Genomic DNA, 19,349 nt, shown 5'->3' with positions numbered 1-19,349 from the left:
AATGCCCTCACTAACTGTGAGGCTCTGAAAGGCTCATGGGAGTCACCTGTCAGTAATTGGGGCTTGCTGACAGCAGAGGGGGGGTTTTAGCTGGAAAACTGGTGTTTGTAGGAGGTGTTTTGTTTAAAGTGGTTTGAGAGAAGGGCATTTCATATCTCTTGTTTTTGATGGGAGAAGGATGAGGCAGGTGAATGCCGGTGGTTGCTCATTCTAGGAATGCTGGCTTTGGTGGAGGGTGGCCCTGCCGAGTGTGCGACCTGATGATATCCATGTGTGTTTGCATCCTTGGGTTCTATTATGTTCATGTGTGTGTGCATCCTTGGGCTCTATGATGCTCATGTGTGTTTGCATCCTTGGGCTCTATGGTGCTCATGTGTGTTTGCATCCTTCGGTTCTATGGTGCTCATGTGTGTTTGCATCCTTGGGATCTATGGTGCTCATGTGTGTTTGCATCCTTGGGCTCTATGGTGCTCATATGCTTGAGTCTTTGAGTTCTATGCCCAAACCTGTATGTGTTGTGTTGGTTCCTCCCATTAGTATCCTGGATATTTTTAGGACTGCTTTTCTTTATAGCACGCATATGCAAGAACCAGAGATGATGAGAACCTAACAGGACCATATCAGCATAGCCAGCCTAGGTCTTGAGGAGTCAGATTAGGCTTTCCATATGTAGAGGGGTTGGTACTGATGCTAGTGAGGGTCCTGGCAGGTGACCTAGGCCTAGATGTAGATTTTTAATTGTCTGCATCACTCCTGCCCTCTGAGATACCATGTGCTCCTAAGCTAAGGGTCGTCAGTGCAGTCTTCTCTGGAAATACTCCAGGTCCATGTTTCCAGCTCCCCTGAGTAGCCCTCCATCTTCATGTTCTTCATGTTGTGAAAGCACATGGAGATTGATTTCTCTGCACAGTTCTGCTGTCCATCCTCCGTCAGCCCCCCTGTCAGCTTGACACGATGTTTCTATTGCATGAACACTAATGGGACAGTTGATGGATGAGAAGTGGATGGATGGGTGTTGCTTGTGGTTCTCAAACTGTCTCCTGGATCATTGCTGCGGCATCTCCAGGGTACATGAAATTCAGTTCCGCGCCCCACTCACCAGGATGCCATGTGAGTGATCCCTGTGTGTGTAAGTAGCACTGGTATAGGCTGAGGCTTGAGTCTGTCATGGTGGGTTGCATTCACTACTGACTCATGGAGCATAATTCCCTTAAGTTTCTGATGTGGCCGCATTTTCACAGATGACACAGATGAGGATTTTGGTGACAGCTTGTCCAGTGTCAGGTCCTAATCTGTGGTCTAGACTCTGGCTTTGATTGTCATGACACCCTGCATGAGAACCACGAAATAGGTGACGTCCAGTGCTGACTCTGGCACTGGACCCCAGCTGTCATTTTTGTTCCACTCCTCTTTTCCCTTAGTCTGCTTCGAAGGAGTGTTTTCACCCTGAGCTGGGCGCTGAGGCTGAGCATAAAGCAGGCAGGTGGAAATGCACAGGGAAATCCTGAGGTGTGCACCTGTCCTTCCTGTCCGTGACTGGCCTTTGGTGTGTATACTCACTATTGTCAACACCACAAGGAGAAGGCAGGAGTAGAGGAGGCCCAGCTCATATGAAGCTCAGCATCTCCAGATACTGTGGAAGTCAGGTGCTGCTGAGTGTCCTCTCTTGAGAGGCATGGGATACCACATTTTCTAGAAGAAATCTAAGGCCGTTTCTTCACGTTTCAATTGGTTGGGAAAAGTTAATTGAATACTTACTAATGTTCTTGACACTCTAAAAAATGTGTGTATGTCTCTGGGGCCTGTGTCCTCTAAGAAGCGTGTCAGACTGTGTAATGTCACTTCAAATTTTTAAATGCCACAGTGCTGATCTCTTGTACAAACTGCAAAAACTCAGATTGGCAGGAATGCCCAAGTATTGTAGCTTATTGGGCCCAGCATCTTGCTGCCCAAGAAGTAAGGGCATCAAGGCTGAGAGAGAGAAGGGGAGGGGGAAGAATGATTTGTAAGACCTTATACTTGCAAATAGGTTAAAAAGCAGGACAAAATGCCATATACACTAGACCTCTCAAAGGCCCCAAGGCCACATCCTTTTACCTCTGAGGTTAACTCTGTAATTTAGAGAGCTGGTAATCTTTGATGGCTGTTTTTGCCCTCCCTTGTGGCTATAGTAGTCTTGAGGAGAGGCTGCATTGGTACCTGTCTCTCCATCATTCACTTACTCCAGACTGGGAATGTGTGATGTTGGTTTGACCCCTGTATTAACAGTTTTGGGTATCAGATGATAACACATAGACCTTGATATTAAGCAAGCTGGGTGGCCATGGAGCATCAGCTTCTATAGCCATAATGTCACCAAGAATAGAAACTGTGCCAAAAGTATGGGAACCATCAGGGGCACAGGGGAGTGAAGAGCCAGAGCCAAGTGACATAAAGGAAAATCTCCAAGAAATAACAGTGAATGGACAGACCTGAGATGCTCACTAGAGGGTTGGAACATAAAGCAGAGAGAATTTTATGAACATGTACCAAAAAGGCAGAGGAACAGAGTGGAAACGGTGACTAGACCCGCTCATCCCTGCTCCTAAATAATGGGATTTCCAGGAAGAGGAAACAGAAAAGAAATACCAAAGTTCCTGAGAATTGGAGGGTACGAGTCTCCATCGTCACTCAGGTAGACCCAGAGTGTGGGTCCATCAGGCACACAGGTTTACATTACAGGGTAAATCCCTCACCTGGTGCATGCTAGCTATACTTCAGAGTGAGTGCCTCATCTTCTCTATGAATAGGAAGTAGACTGTTTCTTTGCTGAGGAATAGAGTGAGTGTCATTGTTCGGAAGACAATAGACCCTGGTGTGTGGGAGAACGGGGCAATGGTCTCAGGGAGGGGATGAATCAGGTCATCATTGATCACCAGGATTAGATTCAGCTTAGAGAGCTACTCTACAAGGTTTGGGAGAGAACACAGAGACATTATGGAGCAGACGTTTAGGTTTTTGGAATGGGGTCTAATGAGCATATGGAGGACCCCAATCCTTTTTATTTTTGAGACTGATCACCCTCACATAGTGCTGTCTTTTGACATAGGGACATCTGACTCAGGTCAGGGTGGTCACAAGCGTCACACATGCACCATGCCCTCAGTGCTCCAGTGCCTTGTTCCCAGTTCACAAAGGGGAACAGAATCCTGCTGGTGTTTTGCTGAGCCCCACGGCCCAATTTGGAGCTAGTCTAGAGACTCCTTGAGAGTCTCCAGGAGTAGTGAGAGCTTGGCAGGAGGAAGCCTGACCAGAGGAATGATGTAAGGAGGCAGGGAGCCCCTTATCTCCATTGGAGACTTTCTTGTGATGGTCATCTGAAGAAACTCTAACACCCTGTGGTTATTTAGATGGCGAATGAGGGTTCAGGGGAAAGTGGATGGTCAGGAATGTCCTGGTTCCAGCATGCGGCCAAGATGCTATGCCTGACCAACTGTTGCCAGAACCATTGTCTTCTCTCAGGCTCTACTCAGCACATACCCAATGCATGTGACTTCCGAGTCCCCAGAACACACCCTACACCCGCTCATGGAGTTTTCTGTTCAATGTGGGGGCTCAGCATGGTTGGGACAGCTTGAAGGTAAATATAAGCTCAAACCAGCAGTTGTAGGTAGAATGGCCCAGAAGCTGGGGAAAGGGACAGATCTAGGAACATGAGACTTTGTTGCAGGGGGACACAGGGAAAGGATGTCAAGCCTAGGCTATGCTCAGTTCCAGAATGAGTGAGCTGCCACCCCAAAGGTCATTGTGAAGGGAAAACATGGAGATTGGGAAGAGAGAACAAGGAGCTTGTTAGAGAGTAATGTGATGGCGAGAACACAAAGACTCCTGGTAGCCAGGGGAGTCCAAGCTACATTTTGAAGAAGCTCTGGGCTTATTATCTCGTGGCAAATTCAAGGCCAGAGAACTCCAAGACTGGAACTCCCTACCTGCAGTGTCTTTCCATATTATGGGTTGAATTCTGTTTCCCCTATATACCTCAGAATATGCCCCAATTTGGATACAGCGTCCTAGAAGTCTTTACCAAGGTAGATGAGGCAAGGGCGGGCTCTAATTGAATTGGACTCTCCATTTGCAAAAAGGACACATGGGCACATGCTGGAGAGGAAAAGATGGTGTAGTTGGGCATGTATGTGAAGGTAAGACCCAATAGGTGTTAACACACATGTATGGAGAAAAGACCGTGCGGGTGTGGACACACATGTGTGGAAGACCATGTGAGGGTGAACACACATGTGTGGCGAGAAGGCCATGGGGATGTGGGCACACATGTATGGAAGGAAGACCGTGTGGGTGCCTGTGAATGGAGGGAGGATCACGGGCAAGTGTGAATAGTGGGTCACACTAGTGTTTACATGCAGAGAGAAGATTTGCTGACATACTTGTGGAGGGAAGCCCATGTAGAGAGATAGGGAAAAGGCCGCGTGGACACGGTGGAGACTGGTGGGATGTGGTGATAAGCCAGGGTGCCAGGAGCCACAGGAGTAGAGAGTCATGAGCAGCCATTCTTGGAGTATACATCGGTTTTGGACTTCAGGCCTGCAGACTTTGTGGCAAAATGATTAAAATGAGAATTTTCCCAGATCACATGGACTTCAAACAGATGAACTGTTATGTTCCCCACTTCAGAGGTGAGAGGTGATGGGAGGGTCAAAGATCAGAGGACCACAGAGTCCCTAAGGATGTCAGTGGGGGTGCAGAGGAAAGTGTATTTTCTGGGTATCTAGGGACAGGCAGCGGCTACTGTCACCTGGGACCTGAGGAGGATGAGATGAGACTAGCCAGAGGTAGTGTGTGGATGACCAGAGCCCTGAGTCTTCCCTGGGTGTAGGAGGAGACTTTAGGACTTATGGATGTGCTGTAGCCACGCCCAAAGTGGGTGTGGTTAGCGGTGGGGTTCACCGCCCTTTCTTTACCACATCAGTTTGCGCCTCTAGTGCACCACATGGCTAGCAGGCTAGCAGTGCTAAAGTCTCCTCCTACACCTGGGCCTTCGCGTCACCTCCCCATAGAAAAGATGAGTTCGGTGTCCACACTGTTAAGCATCAGGTCTTGGCTAGTGTAGCCTGGATCATGTGAAATACACCAGAGCTGCCAGATACATGAATCCTAAACTGTCTTCAGCTAATACTGTAGCAGCGTCGGTTTCCCTGGTATGTTTTCAACTTTGATCTAAGAAGGTGGTACCTCGAGAGCAAGGAGGATTCAGACAACTGAGTCGTTGGAGTTCTTGTTTAGGAAGAGGATCTCCAGTTGAAAGAATCTGACCCTACAATCATAGTTACCAATAGGGGTCTTCTCAGAACGATGGACATCCCCAGACCTTGGGTGGTACTGATGGAGTCTCTGGGGGTCTTTGAATTTGTGGGTCCCTCTCTCCTGACTCTGAAGAAGAGCAGAGCACAGTGTCTCCAATTACCTTCAGCAGTTAAATGCTCTCAAAGAATAGGCAGGTTTGAACTTTTTAAAGTGCCTTTGGGCAGGCGAGATAATTTCATTCTCCCTTTTGCTGCCTTCTGTAAATCCTTCAGAGAGAAGGAAATAAACCCATTACGGTCCCACCTGGTTGTTCCCTTAAGCTGGCTGCGAGGAGGTGATGTGTGCCTGGCATTTGAGAGGCTGTGGCTGTATTCAAGATTTAGTGCACGTGTCTTCCCCGGGACCACGGCTGGGAGGAGACTGTCAGGATTAGATATGGGCGTTGTTTTTGAACACAAATCGTCTGTCGTTGGGAAAGTCAAGGTGAATTCTACCATGGACTGTTTACGACTTCTTATGGCTCCTTATATTTTCCTGTTTGGGACCAGATGAAAGCTACCTGGCATGTTCAAAAAAAAAAAAAAAAAGAAAAGAAAAGAAAAAAGATTTGCGGTTGTGGCAGGGAGGGAGTGCCGCTTCAGAGGGTTCATAAGTGAGATACCTGGATTGTCGAGTGGATTTTGTGGGTAGCAGCAGCTTGGGGAAACTCTGAGGAGAAGAAGGAAGCTTGAGTATGAAGTCACCAGTGTTCCAGAACCGCGTGTCTACCTGGCTGGATCCGGAGAGCTTGACTCAGAGTGGCTGCCCTTGGAAGGGTTGATCAGTCTTTAAGGTCACATGCCACACAGACTGACATTCTGTTCCTCAACCTAGTAGTCCACAGGTTAGACCTTCCCATGGACACCATGACCTTCAGGATCTGGCTTCAGCTTCCCAATGGGAGGGCCATGGTCCATGAGAAATTGCCCCTTGTAACTCTATGTTCCTGCATCCTGAGCATTGAATGTTCAGGTCTGTTGTTGGGAGGAGTCAGAAACAAACAGGGGTGGTCCTGGTTGATGGAGACCATGAACACCAAATACTCTAGATCAGAGGCCAGAGTTGGCACTGTGGTTTTTGTCATGCTCTTGAAGATGAATTTAATGAGGTTTTCACAAACTGTGGTTTGTGTCCCAATGCAGTAGTCAAAAATCAGAATATGTTTTTTTGAGTTCTCATTCCATATTTCCCATAGCATTTGCGAGATATCGATTTGCTTATTGATTTATTTTATTTGATTCTTGTTGTTAACAGATTTTACCAGAGTAAAAAAAAACTCTCCATGCTGTTATGTGTAGCCAATTATATTTAGGATAAACAAAAATGTTCTTTGTCGTACACAAGGTAGTCTGGAAAAGTGCAGGAAGTAAGATCGGCTGAAACGGGGAGTGATTCATCTGAGTCCACAAGGGTGGGTGTAAGGTTCCTGGTATTTCCTGGGATACCTCTGTCCCCTGTACGGAGCTTGCTGCTCTGAAGTAACAGAGCCTTCCTGGCTGGCAGCTCTGGACAGCTGCCACTGCTGACTGAGGGCCCACCGTGCCTGGTCTTGTGGAGCAGGTAGAGATTGGCTTTGCTCTGAGCAGCTTAGGAAGCAGCAGCGTAAGTTTCCTGTCGAGAATCCCCACTGCAGATTTTTTCTGTGCTCTGCAGAAGCTTTTCATTGTAGAATTTCCTTGACAAAACCAGATTCTGTTATTTCCACCCTCAAATCCAATGAGGCGCTTCCTTCACCTTTTGCTACCAAGGTTAGATTCTAAACACAGCTTTTTGTTTTACATTTTTCTCCCAAATCCTTTGGATGAGGTATGAGAGAGCAGCTGAGCTTAGCTCCCCAGTGAAGACCCAGCATAATGTCCCAGCAAGGCTCCATTGTCAGGCTCTAAATGCACCTAATATTTTAAAAGCCACCAGGAAAATTGGTGTGCCCATTTCCCTACACACAGCAGTCCCTCCAGAGTCGTGTTCCAGATCTCTTAGGGACCATCAGGGTGTGCATTACCCAGTGACAGCCACATCCCAGGAGAGCCATATACAATCAACACACTTACTTGATTAACCTTTTTGATGAAAACTGTATGTCATCAGCATTTTCTGTACGGGTTGATTATTGAGACCATCTTGGCCGCAATGACTTTGTACAACATTGAATGATCGTATTAGAGAAGTCCTTCACCGCAGTTAATGAGATGCCTCACCTCTGCTTGAATAACAACCGAGTGCTTTTTATTTATTTGTTTTGAAACAGGTTCTGCCCGGCATCCTGCAGAAACATTGCTGCATCTTACCAGACAGGAACACAGGTAAGATCTACCTTCTCCTGGTCTGAGGCCACAGGTTGTGTGTCAGTGACACAAAGAAACTTGACGGTAGATGTTGTGGAGGCTTTTTGCAGGTGTGTGTGAGTGATTATTTGATAACTGAAAGAAGTTCTGTGTTGAGTTGCAAGCCGAGTTAAAATTTCTGTTTTTACTGACCAAAGAAATGGATTCGGATGCTTATAATCTTGGATTTTTATGGGAAATTGCCTGTTTTTCTTGAATCAGGTTGAATATATCATCTCCAAAGCTGTTTTTTTGGTTGTTATACTTATTTACTAAAAAGAGTACTGTTTTTTTCTGGCTGGTTTGGGGTATACATTGGCAACATAGGGTGGGAGTTAGCCATATGCATGTTCTTCAGGCTTTGGGCGAGTCAAGAAGACTAGGGATATTGCAGTGGGCACTTGTGTTGTCCTGCAGCTTTGTATCCTGGATGGATGGTGTGGGCAGAGCATAAGTGCTCTGCGTTGCTTCTAAGGAAATGCGATGGGGAGAAAGAGGTCTAAAAGCCACTTTGGAACTTGGTTGCTTTAAACATTAACGATGAGATATAAGGTGTGCTATCTTGCGGATCTGTGCTTTGATTATTCCATGAAGATAGCCTCTCACTGAAGTTGTTTTCATTAAAATGACAATCTCAGAATCCGAGGAGCCGACAGTGGATGTGGTGATGTCTACGAAGGGTTTTGTAGAGCTTGCACATCCCTAAAACCTATAGTGTCTCCACAGACACAAGTGCATGCTCCTGGATATATTTGTTTGGTTTTTGAGATAGGGTTTCTCTGTATAACAGCCTTGCCTGTTCTGGAAGTCACTCTGTAGTGCAGGCTGGCCTTGCACTCAGGTATCTGCCTGCCTCTGCCTCTCAAGTGCTGGGATTAAAGGTTTGCACCACCACTCCTGGCTCGTTCCAGGATATTTTGCTTTGGGTATGAAACAGAGGTTTCCAGATAGTTTGTTTGCCTTTATGAGGATACACAGGGGCCTGCTCTGGTGAGATTTTCACTGCCACACTATGCATATAAATAGGCATCATCACTGAGGGGTGAAGAGTCATGTTTATGTTGCATATTCTGTGTAAATACAAAGATTTGGGGGGCATGCATTTTCAGTTTTTAATTAAGAAATGTGAATATATTATGTTACTGATGTCATCCTTTTTCAAAGTGTTTCTTGCCACTGAGACATATTTGTATCTTATTTACTATATTTATAGAGAAACATAATTATAACACAGTTGGATAGTTTTTAAGCCTGCATTTTCTGGCAGGCATGGTCAGTGGTGGAAACGCAGGACACGTACTGTGAAGAAGCACAGTAATGAGGTGTGAGAAGGACCATGGGCCAAGGCACTTCTGCTGTCCTATAAGCATCATCAAGGCAATGAAAACAAGCTGAGCATGATGTCAGTGGACTGTGAGGACTGAAATGAGTTTTGGGTATTTTGAGACTCTTTGCTGTATGCAAAGCTTCAAGTGAGTTCGGAAGATGTTGTCATCTCAAGAATTTTTCTTTTTTTCATTTCCTGAGAATGTTGCTTGTTGGCTCCTAGACCCAGGAAGACTGCCTACACTGAGCTCGGTGTTTCTGAATTAAACATGACTTGTTTTGAAATAATGTATATCATTGGTTTGCCCTAACCTCTTTGCTTGTGTTAATTTTGGTGAATGAGGTAAAAAGATAGATGAGTTCATTAACCACTTTTCTCTTTGCTACCTCGTTTTGGAGTTTGTTTACAAAAGAACTGAAGCACCAGTTGAGCAATCTTTTCTGGCCTTTGATGTTTTGTGATGGGAAACCATGGGTGTGAGGCTTTTTGAAGCACAAAGGTAAATGCAACATATCTTTTCCAGAACACAGCTGAGGTGTGGCATGGTGGTAGAGTTTTCAGTATGTTTGCAGCCCTGAGTTTAATTCAGTTTTTCACTTTGAGACACTTTTTGCTTTTATCCACTTTCAGTGATTTTAGTAATGAGACCTTTATTTTGCCTCTAGATTAAGATCTGTGTACCTTGTAAACCCAGCCAAACAGCTGTGTGCACTGGACCATGGCAGCTACCCCAGGTGGTCAGAGCCCAACAGCTGTGTGCAGTGGACCATGGCAGCTGCCCCAGGTGGTCAGAGCCCAACATCTGTGTGCCCTGGACCATGGCAGCTGCCCCAGGTGGTTAGAGCCCAACATCTGTGTGCCCTGGACCATGGCAGCTACCCCAGGTGGTCAGAGCCCAACAGCTGTGTGCACTGGACCATGGCAGCTTCCCCAGGTGGTCAGAGCCCAACATCTGTATGCACTGGACCATGGCAGCTGCCCTAGGTGGACAGAGCCCAACAGCTGTGTGCACTGGACCATGGCAGCTACCCAGGTGGTCAGAGCCCAACAGTTGTGTCCACTGGACCATGGCAGCTACCCCAGGTGGTTAGAGCCCAACAGCTGTGTGCACTGGACCACGGTAGCTTCCCAGGTGGTCAGAGCCCAACAGCTGTATGCACTGGACCATGGCAGCTGCCCTAGGTGGTCAGAGCCCAACAGTTGTGTGCAGTGGACCATGGCAGCTGCCCTAGGTGGACAGAGCCCAACATCTGTGTGCACTGGACCATGGCAGCTACCCTAGGTGGTCAGAGCCCAACAGCTGTGTGCCCTGGACCATGGTAGCTGCCCATGTGGTCAGGGGCATCTCTGTTGATACCTATGATTCCAGTTGCTGCCTCTGGCTCAAATATAGCCACCTTTTGTTCTAATTTGCTGCCAAAATAGTACAGTTGGGTCTCTCCTACCTGAAACCCATTTTTGGTAAAAGGATTACTAACTAGAGATGCCACAACTTCTGGGGTACCACCTTTGTTTCACTCAGGGTTGGTGGGTTATAGATGGATGGAGAACTGCAGAGCAAGCTGACTCCTGGGTGAATTTAGAAACTTTTCTAAACATCAGCTTCTGCACATACATCATTTGATGATAGCCAATGATTTTCACGATAAAAGCTAACCTGTCTTTGCAGTTTTACAGGCAGTCCGGTCTTACCACTCTAAGCCATGGTTATCTCTTGTATTGCTTCAACATTTTATGCCCTTAACTTTGGTGATACGGGAACTTCTGTTCCTGATATAAAATGTAGCGCACAGTAAAAACTATTTAGTCTTCCTCTGCTCTTCTTTGTAAGATGTGTGCATGGATTGCATATAGGGAAGACTAGGGAAGCTATCAGTGGCAACCAACGGGGCGTGTTTCGCTCTCAGTGGCGAGACGCAGACAGTGCAGGTGTTGGCAGCTGTTTGGATCTCATGGCTGGGTTCTCGTCGTGTTTGTGAGCCATTTGTCTCAGTGCGGTCACATGCTTTAGAGAAGTCTAGGGTGCTGTCAGCTGGGCTGTCACTTGACTCTGGCGTGGCTGCCTCAGGGTGCTTGTCTGTGTCCATCAGGAGACAGCCTGTTCCGCCACCAAGAATGAAGACATTTTGGGAACAGATTCATCTTGTAAAAGGGAACATCATTCATTCTCCACAGGCCTTGACAACAGCAAAGTGACAGGCCCTACGCAGACTACACTCACAGGGAGATCCAGCTTTGGGCTGTATTTCATGCCAAAGTCACAGAAAGGTGACTGTGAAACGTGTTCCTATTGAAGCTGAAGAGGGAGACTTTTATGATCTTCATGTGTGTGACCGCGATTCTTTGCCGGTTCACAGCGGCATTCCTGGAACACCCGAGCATTCCAGTCTCTGAGGTTGCCTGGCTGCCGGGGTTAGTCAACCGGCTTTCCTCACTGGGGTGACACTGGTGAGATGGGAACCCAAGGCTTCTAGGGTTTACCAGGTTCTGTGTTGCAAATTCTCCTTCCAGCTCTGCTATAAAGGTCCTGAGAAGAGCTGGGAGATGCCCTGCTCTGATCAGTCCCCAGGCAGGTGGAGGGAGGCTCTCATCTTTGGTGCAACCTTCCCAGGGTACTGTGTTTGAACACTGTCTCTATGTGGTGCAAATTGCTTATTGCATTTGGGCTGAATGGAATCCTGGATTAAAAATCTAATGTCTGAAATTGGATCTCTAATTTTACAGTATCCACATGGGTTGAACAGATAGTTCTAAACATGCAGATATATAGTATATATGCATTATTCCATAGGACTTTAGAGGCCTACAGGGCAGTCAACTTAAATTATGCATCATCAAGCCATCCAAGGAACAGGAGGGCTGTTGAAATTAGATTCACTGCTAGTGAACTTGCATATTTAGTTCAGAAGACAGAGGGGATGGGCATCTTTGTTCAGATGGCAGGAAAGGGTGGTAATTTTTTCATCTTCTGGGTTCCTCCTGAGCCGGAGGTTTTCAACAGCGCGTAATTTTACCGTGAAGAAATAAGGGGAAACCAATGAGTCAGCTTCTTCTTTTCCCACAGCCTGTCTGCAGGGACATGGCTTGAAGTGACTGGCAGCAGGGCCAGTGCACCTGGCTCACCCAGATGTGGCAGTAATGCTGTTCCCTGGTGTTGTGGTGGATACCCTGCATGGTGGTCTTGCAGTCCTCTGCTTTAGAGTTTTCACTTTAGCTTTGACAAGGACATAGACCCCAGTTCCTGGCCTTCTCCTCTGCATAACTTCTGAACATTTTGTGACAGCTTACACAGCATCTCACTCTGTGCTGCTCTGTGATGCTACAGGGACCTCGGGAAATCCTTACTACCCGCGCGCTGCTTTCTGATCAAGTGCAGGACAAAATGATGTGGATGAGGGATGATGTTGCCAGTGTGCGACAAGAGGGTCTGAGGGTGACAGGTGAAACTCTTAGGATGAGTGCAGCAAGGACTGTGCACGGAAGTGTCCTGGAAGGACGCACAATGTACAGGGTGGACACACATACACAGAGAGCCAAGTAATGGCGTTTTATTTATTTATTTTTCAAGACAGGGTTTCTCTGTGTAACAGTCCTGGCTGTCCTGGGACTCACTTTGTAGACCAGGCTTGGCCTCGATCTCATTAAGGTCTACCTGTCTCTGCCTCCCAAGTACCAGGACTAAAGGCATGCACCACCATGTTATCTGTTGAAGGTTTATTCTTTGAAAGGCCAACTGCTTCAAGTGACCTCTTTTTTTTTTTTACCCAGTTACTGCAATTATTTATACTACCTTTTCCTTTTCAAAAAGGAATTGAGGTTGTACAAATAGAATGCCATATGATATGATTCATAAACTAAGAATAACGAGCACTGAACTAAATGGAGAAAGTAAATGCTGTAAGCTGTGGAGATTTGCCTTCTCTTCTCCCATGACACTCTGTGCCGTCGCTGAGTGAGCAGAGCATCCGTTTTCCTGCTTTCCTTCTGTTTGTCTGATAGCCAAAGACAGAGGAAAGCCCTCCAGTGCATCCAAGGGCTTAATTTCATAAACTGAAAATGACTTTATTAGAAAATTGCCTGTGCTACAAAATTACTGCCAGAATATACGGCTATAGGTCAATAGTTTTAGAAGCAAAATTGCTTTATGTAACGTGGCCTTGCTTCACCTGTAGGGTCTCATTGTGTATTAGATGACAGTTTTTCATTGAAGTGGAGAACTGTGTATCCCAACAGAAATGCAGCCCAGAGTGAACTGTGTTCACCTCCATCCCCGCAATGGTCTCCTGTATGGAGCCTGGGATGTTGATCCCACGGATCTGCACACTCTTCCCTTAGGTACCTTGGTATAGAGGTGAGAAGCCATGAGGCAAGAGGTTTGTCGGGGCAGTCCTTGTAGTTGGATGCTCTAAAGTCCACTCTGGGGCTGACAGATTTCCTCCAGGACACTCAGCCCTGTTCCCTCTGTGCTCTGTTTAGAGCTCCTAATACCTCTGCTGTCTTAGGAAGATCTCTGCTCCAGCGAGAGCTGGGAGTGGCTCAGGTCAGCGCTGCACAGCCCACCCACCCCCCACCCCACTGGCATCTGGTGCCAGTGTGGCCGACACACAAGTCACTTCTGGGTAAACGGTAAACATGCGCTCCACATGCCTTGTCTGTAGTTTCTCTGCGTCTGCCGGGATCTGCGTCACCCGCTGCTGTCCCTCTCTGTCCATGGAACTTTAACCATCTCTTGTCTCACGAAACAACACTTAGTCTTCTTCCTTGCTGCACCATATTTCTCCCACCCGCTCATTCATAAGCTACCTCAAACCACGCTGGTGTAAGTCAAGACCATGCACATGCGTACCTACTCAAAACTGATGACAGAAGGGAAGGGTGACACCCGTGTTGTGGCAGACCACTGAGCTTAGCCAACCTCTAAGTCACCAAAGATGAGGGGCAGCCTTAGGCTAAGTGCCCCCTACTGTTTTTTTTAATTTAAATCAGAAACAAGCTTGTTTTACATGATAATTCCAGTTCCTTCTCCTTTCCCTCCTCTCCTGCCCTCTACAGACCAATCCCTTATCCCATCCCCTTTCTGCTCCCCAGGGAGGGTGAGGCCTTCCATGTGGGATTTTCAAAGTCTATCATATCATTTAGAGCAGGGTCTAGGCTGAGAGAGTATCCCTCTATGTGGAATGGGCTCCCAAAGTCCATTTGTGTACTAGGGATGAATACTGATCCTTTACCCGAGGCTCCATAGATTGCCTAGGCCTCCTAACTGACACCCATGTTCAGGGGTTCTGGGTCTGTGCTATGTTGGTTTCCCAGCTATCAGTCTGGGGTCCATGAGCTCCCCCTTGTTCAGGTCAGCTGTTTCTGTGGGTCTCTCCAGCCTGGTCTTGACTCCTTTGCTCATTACTCCTCCCACTTAGGAACTGGATTCCAGGAGTTCAGCTTAGTGTTTAGCTGTGGGTGTCTGCTTCTGCTTCCATCAGCTACTGGATAAAGGCTCTAAGATGGCATATAAGGTAGTCATCAATCTCATTACATGGGATGCATGTTTAAGGTAGCCTCTCCACTATTGCTTAGATTGTTAGTTGGGTTCATCCTTGTAGATCTCTGGACATTTCCCTAGTGCCAGATTTCTCTTTAAACCTATAATGGCTTCCTCTATCATGGTATCTCTTTTCTTGCTCTCCTCTATTCTTCCCCTGACTCAATCTTCCTGCTCCCTCATGTCCTCCTCTCCCCTCCTCTTCTGCCCTTCTCTTTCTCTTAATGTCCTCTACCCTCCCACCATGCTCGCTATTAGCTCAGGAGATCTTGTCACTTTCCCCTTCTCCAGGGGGATCATGTTTGTCTTTTTCGGTCCTCCTTGTTTCCTAGCTTCTCTGGTGTATGGATTGTAGGCTGGTAATCCTTTGCTCTATGTCTAAAATCAGTATATGAGTGAGTACATACCATGTTCATCTTTTTGTGGCTTGGTTACCTCACTCAGGATGGTTTCTTCTAGTTCTATCCATTTGCCTGTGAATTTCAAGATTCCTTTGTCCCCCCGCCCCTAGTAGTACTCCATTGTGTAAATGTACAACATTTTCTCTATCCACTTTTAAGTTGAGGGGCATCTAGGTTGCTTCCAGATTCTGGCTATTATAAATAATGCTGCTGTGAACATAGTTGAACATATCTCCTTGTTGTATGAATGTGCATCTTTTGGGTATAGGCATAAGAGTGGAATTGCTGGGTCTTGTGATAGACTGATTGCCATTTTCCTGAGGAACTGCCATACTGATTTCCAAAGTGGGTGTACGAGTTGGCATTCCCACCAGCAGTGGAGGAGTGTTTCCCTCTCTCCACATCCTCTCCAGCATAAATTGTCATTGGTGTTTTTTATTTTAGCCATTCTGACAGGAGTAAGATGGCATCTCAGAGTTGTTTTGAGCTATAGTCCTGAAAACAGCTTGGTATTGGTACAAAAATAGACAGGTAGACCAATGGAATCAAATTGAAAACCCTGATTTTAACCTACACACCTACGAACACTTGATTTTTGACACAGAAGCTAAAATTATACAATGGAAAAAAGAAAGCATCTTCAACAAATGGTGCTGGCATAACTGGATATTGACATGCAGAAGACTGCAGATAGATCCATGTCTATTGCCTTGCACAAAACTTAAGTCCAAATGTATCAAAGACCTCAACATAAATCCAGCCACACTGAATCTGTTAGAAGAGAAAGTGGGAGATACTCTTCAACGAATTGGTACAGGAGACTGCTTCTTGAACATAACACCAGTAGCACAGATACTGAGATTGACAATTAATAAATGGTCCTCCTGAAACTAAGAAGCTTCTGTAAGGCAAAGGGCACAGTCAACAAGACAAAAAGGCAATCCACAGAATGGGAAAAGATCTTCACTAACCACATATCTGACAGAGGGCTGATCTCCAAAAATTTACAAAGAACTCAAGAAGCGAGTCTCCAAAACACCAAAGGATGCAATTAAAAAGTGGGGTACAGAACTATATAGAGAATTCTCAATAGAGGAGTCTAAAATGGCTGAGAGACACTTGAGAAAATGCTCAACATCCTTAGCCATAAGGGAAATGCAAATCAAAACATATCAGCGTTTTCAATTTGATTCCATTGGTCTGTCTATTTTTTGTGCCAATACCAAGTTGTTTTCAGGACTATAGCTTTACAATAGAGCTTGAAATCAGGGATGGTGATGCCTCCAGAAGTTCCTTTATTGTACAGGGTTGTTTTGGCTATCTTGGGCCTTTTGTTTTTCCATACAAAGTTGACTATTGTTCTTTCAAGGTCTGTGAAGAATTGTGTTGGGATTTTGATAGGGATTACATTGAATCTGTAGATTGCTTTTGGTAAGATTACCATTTTTACTATGTTGACCCTACCTATCCAAGCACATGGGAGATCTTTCCATTTTCTTGTATGTTATTTAATTTCTTTCTTTAAAGACTCAAAGTTCTTGTTATACAGGTCTTTCACTTGTTTGGTTACCATTACCCCAAGATATTTTATGTTGTTTGTGGCTATTGTAAAGGGTGATGTTTCTCTGATTTCTTTCTCAGGGAGTTTATCATCTGTATATAGTAGGGCTACTGATTTTTTTTTAGTTAATCTTGTATCCTGCCACTTTGCTGAAGGTGTTTATCAGCTGTAGGAGCTCCCTGGTAGAATTTTTTGGGTCACTTATATAAACTATCATATCATCTGCAAATAGTGAAAGTTTGACTTCTTTTCCAATTTGTGTCCCCTTGATCTCCTTTTGCTGTCTTCTTGCTCTCGCTAGAACTTCAAGTACAGTATTGAAGAGATATGGAGTGAGTCGAAAGTCTTGCCTTGTTTCTGATTTTAGAGGAATCGTGTTGAGTTTCTCTCATTCCCCAGACCTGCCCCTCATTGTTATAAGAGAAATGTTGGTCTTCCAATGAGTGGATATGAAATGAAAACCTAGCAGATCTCTCCTCTCTCTCACCTCTTAATTGGGTTTGGCCAAGCTCCCAGAGAGCTGGATTAGTCAGCTTATACACATGTGACTCAAGTGGCCCATCCTAGGATTTAGTCACATTCCTTATCAGGACAAGGAGGGGCCATGCTTTATGATGTGGCTACTGTGGCAGAGAAGGGCTGAGAGGAGTTGTGGGGGTCTTCATGGGCTTTCAGAATTTCTAGATGCTCCTAGCTTGTCCCTGAAGTAAGAGTCAGAAGCATGCGTCCCCATATGTTTGGATGTGGAACACAGAAGTTAGAAAATGGCGTCAAATTACTGCTAAGAATTTGGGGGTTTGTATGTGGGTATGATTTCCAGAGTTGCTCCTGAGGATAGGGAGTAGGCATGAAGCAGAAGAGAAGTGTGTGGACCCAGGATGGGTTAAGATGTCTCTGACTTTTGTGATGCTGTCTGTAGCTATGGCATGGCTTCCATACCCTGGACTGAGCCTCTTCATGCTCAGATAAATCAATGTTCCTTCTATTGGTTAATGTAATAATGAAATGCTAGAGGTTGCTCAGTCTTGGTTCCAAGTCTCTCCAGATATAGAGTCCCCTTAAAGCTAAGGGGGGCCTTCCTCATAGGACACACATACTTAGAAGCTTTGAGCTATTACAGCTCTTCCCATGGATAGATAGGGTCTTTTTCCCTTGGGATTTGCTTCAGTATGTTGAACAGGGCAGCAATATCCTACCCTAGTGGAGCAAAGCTCGCAAATGTGGTACTTGAAGGTATCTAGATTGGCCTTGTAGGCATAAAATTATATAGAGAGGGGGTATGTGTGGTAAAATGTGAATGACATAATCATGAACCTCACAGAGTCCCCATGAATGTACCATGCAGAAGACAGCAACATAGAACCCTGCCTGCTAACTATGTAAGATGTTTGAGAAACCATCCTGTGATGTAGGATTAGGTGGCTATGGATGTGTGAAGATGCCTCAGTCGGCATTTGCCTAAGTCTCTGTTTCTTTGTGTTGGTACTTATGGCTCTCACACCCTCTTACTGGGTCCTCAGCTTCCAAGCCAGTTCCTGTACCCCTCAAAATGTGTTCTCCTAGGAAACTTTATTTCTCACCCGGATTCTCTCTCTAAACTGTTCTTACAGGACAGCCCCCGGGAGTGCAAGGCCTTTGTGAACAAGCACAGTCTAATTAGCATTGTGTGTGCTCTGTCTTTGTGACACATTGAATCTTGACTTTGTGAAGAGTCCAGTACTGAGATTGTATGTCTCTGACTATAGATGAGATGTTGAGGTATTTTGTTCTGCCGTTTATATGGTCTATATTGAAACATTTTTGAAATGATTGTGTCTATTGCTTTCCCAAATCTGGAATAACAATCTTTCCTGAGTGCTGAGAACATTTTTATTGTCATTGTCAATTGTGCATAAGTGTGCATTCGTGTGCACTTGCTGAAAATTCAAAGATTTTAGATACAGGCTCCTGCTTTCAAATGTTCCTGTTATTTGTTGAAGTCAGTTAAAATCCCCCTAAAATGATGAGTTGTGGTGATAGCTAAGCCTGTAATAGCAACATGGTCGACCATTTGTCTTAACAATCTGGCTCAATTCACAGGCATTTGAACAGTACACATAGAGTTCTAACACTTCCTGCCTGTGCTGCTGGTTAGAGCACAGATCTTTCCAAGAGACTTCAAGTCTACCTCACACCTAACTTGATCTCCAAAGGGTAACCTGGCTGTTGGCCTTGCTCTCCTGCAAACAAAAACTGGGAGATGCCCATGAATAGTGTGGTAGTTGCTGAGGTTTACTTTAGAGGGTGATGGTATTCAGTTCCTACTAGTTCTTACCTAAGGAAGGACTGGCCCATTCTTTGATTATTTTTTATAGCTTTTAGATATAACATATTTGTGTTGAGGTAAATTATTTGAATGGATGATAAACTGTTCCAGTATGAGTTATTGAAAATTTTGAACAATGTTATTTTAAAATTTTTATTGTAATCAGTACATAAGCTGGACTTCAGAAGCCACTTACTGAGAGTAAAGGGTCTTGGCATATAAGAATGAATTATTTGGGATGGAACTTGAAGAAACAGTGCTGAATGAGGTAACACAGCCACAAAAAGATGAACATGGTATGTACTCACTCATGTATGGATTTTAAATATAGAGCAAAGGATTACCAACCTACAATCCATACCACCGGAGGACCCTAAGAGAGACATACATGGTCCCCTGGAGAAGGGGAAAGGGACAAGATCTCCTGAGCTAATAGGGAGCATGGGGGCAGGGTTGAGGGAGTTAGGAGAAACAGAAGGGAAGAAGAGGAGGGTAGAGGAGGACATGAGGGAGCAGGAAGATTGAGTCAGGAGAATAATAGGGGAAATCAAGAAAGAG

General features: G+C 45.5%; 1 protein-coding gene across 4 annotated transcripts in view; it reads left to right on the top strand.

The window, feature by feature from the left end:
- Dlgap2 (DLG associated protein 2) overlaps positions 1 to 19,349 on the top strand; it is a 684,399-nt gene that overhangs the window by 146,187 nt on the left and 518,863 nt on the right. For all 4 annotated transcript variants that reach the window (XM_040733553.1, XM_040733551.1, XM_021234406.2 and 1 more), the window contains one exon: positions 7,586 to 7,640. In XM_040733553.1, coding sequence (XP_040589487.1) covers positions 7,586 to 7,640 — 55 coding nt within the window. The remainder of the gene's footprint in view (positions 1 to 7,585; positions 7,641 to 19,349) is intronic.

This window comes from Mesocricetus auratus, unplaced genomic scaffold (genome assembly GCF_017639785.1).
Source record: "Mesocricetus auratus isolate SY011 unplaced genomic scaffold, BCM_Maur_2.0 Super-Scaffold_100031, whole genome shotgun sequence".
NCBI lineage: Eukaryota > Metazoa > Chordata > Mammalia > Rodentia > Cricetidae > Mesocricetus > Mesocricetus auratus.
The sequence above is the reverse complement of the archived record's forward strand: the minus strand, read 5'-3'. Positions and strand labels throughout refer to the sequence as shown.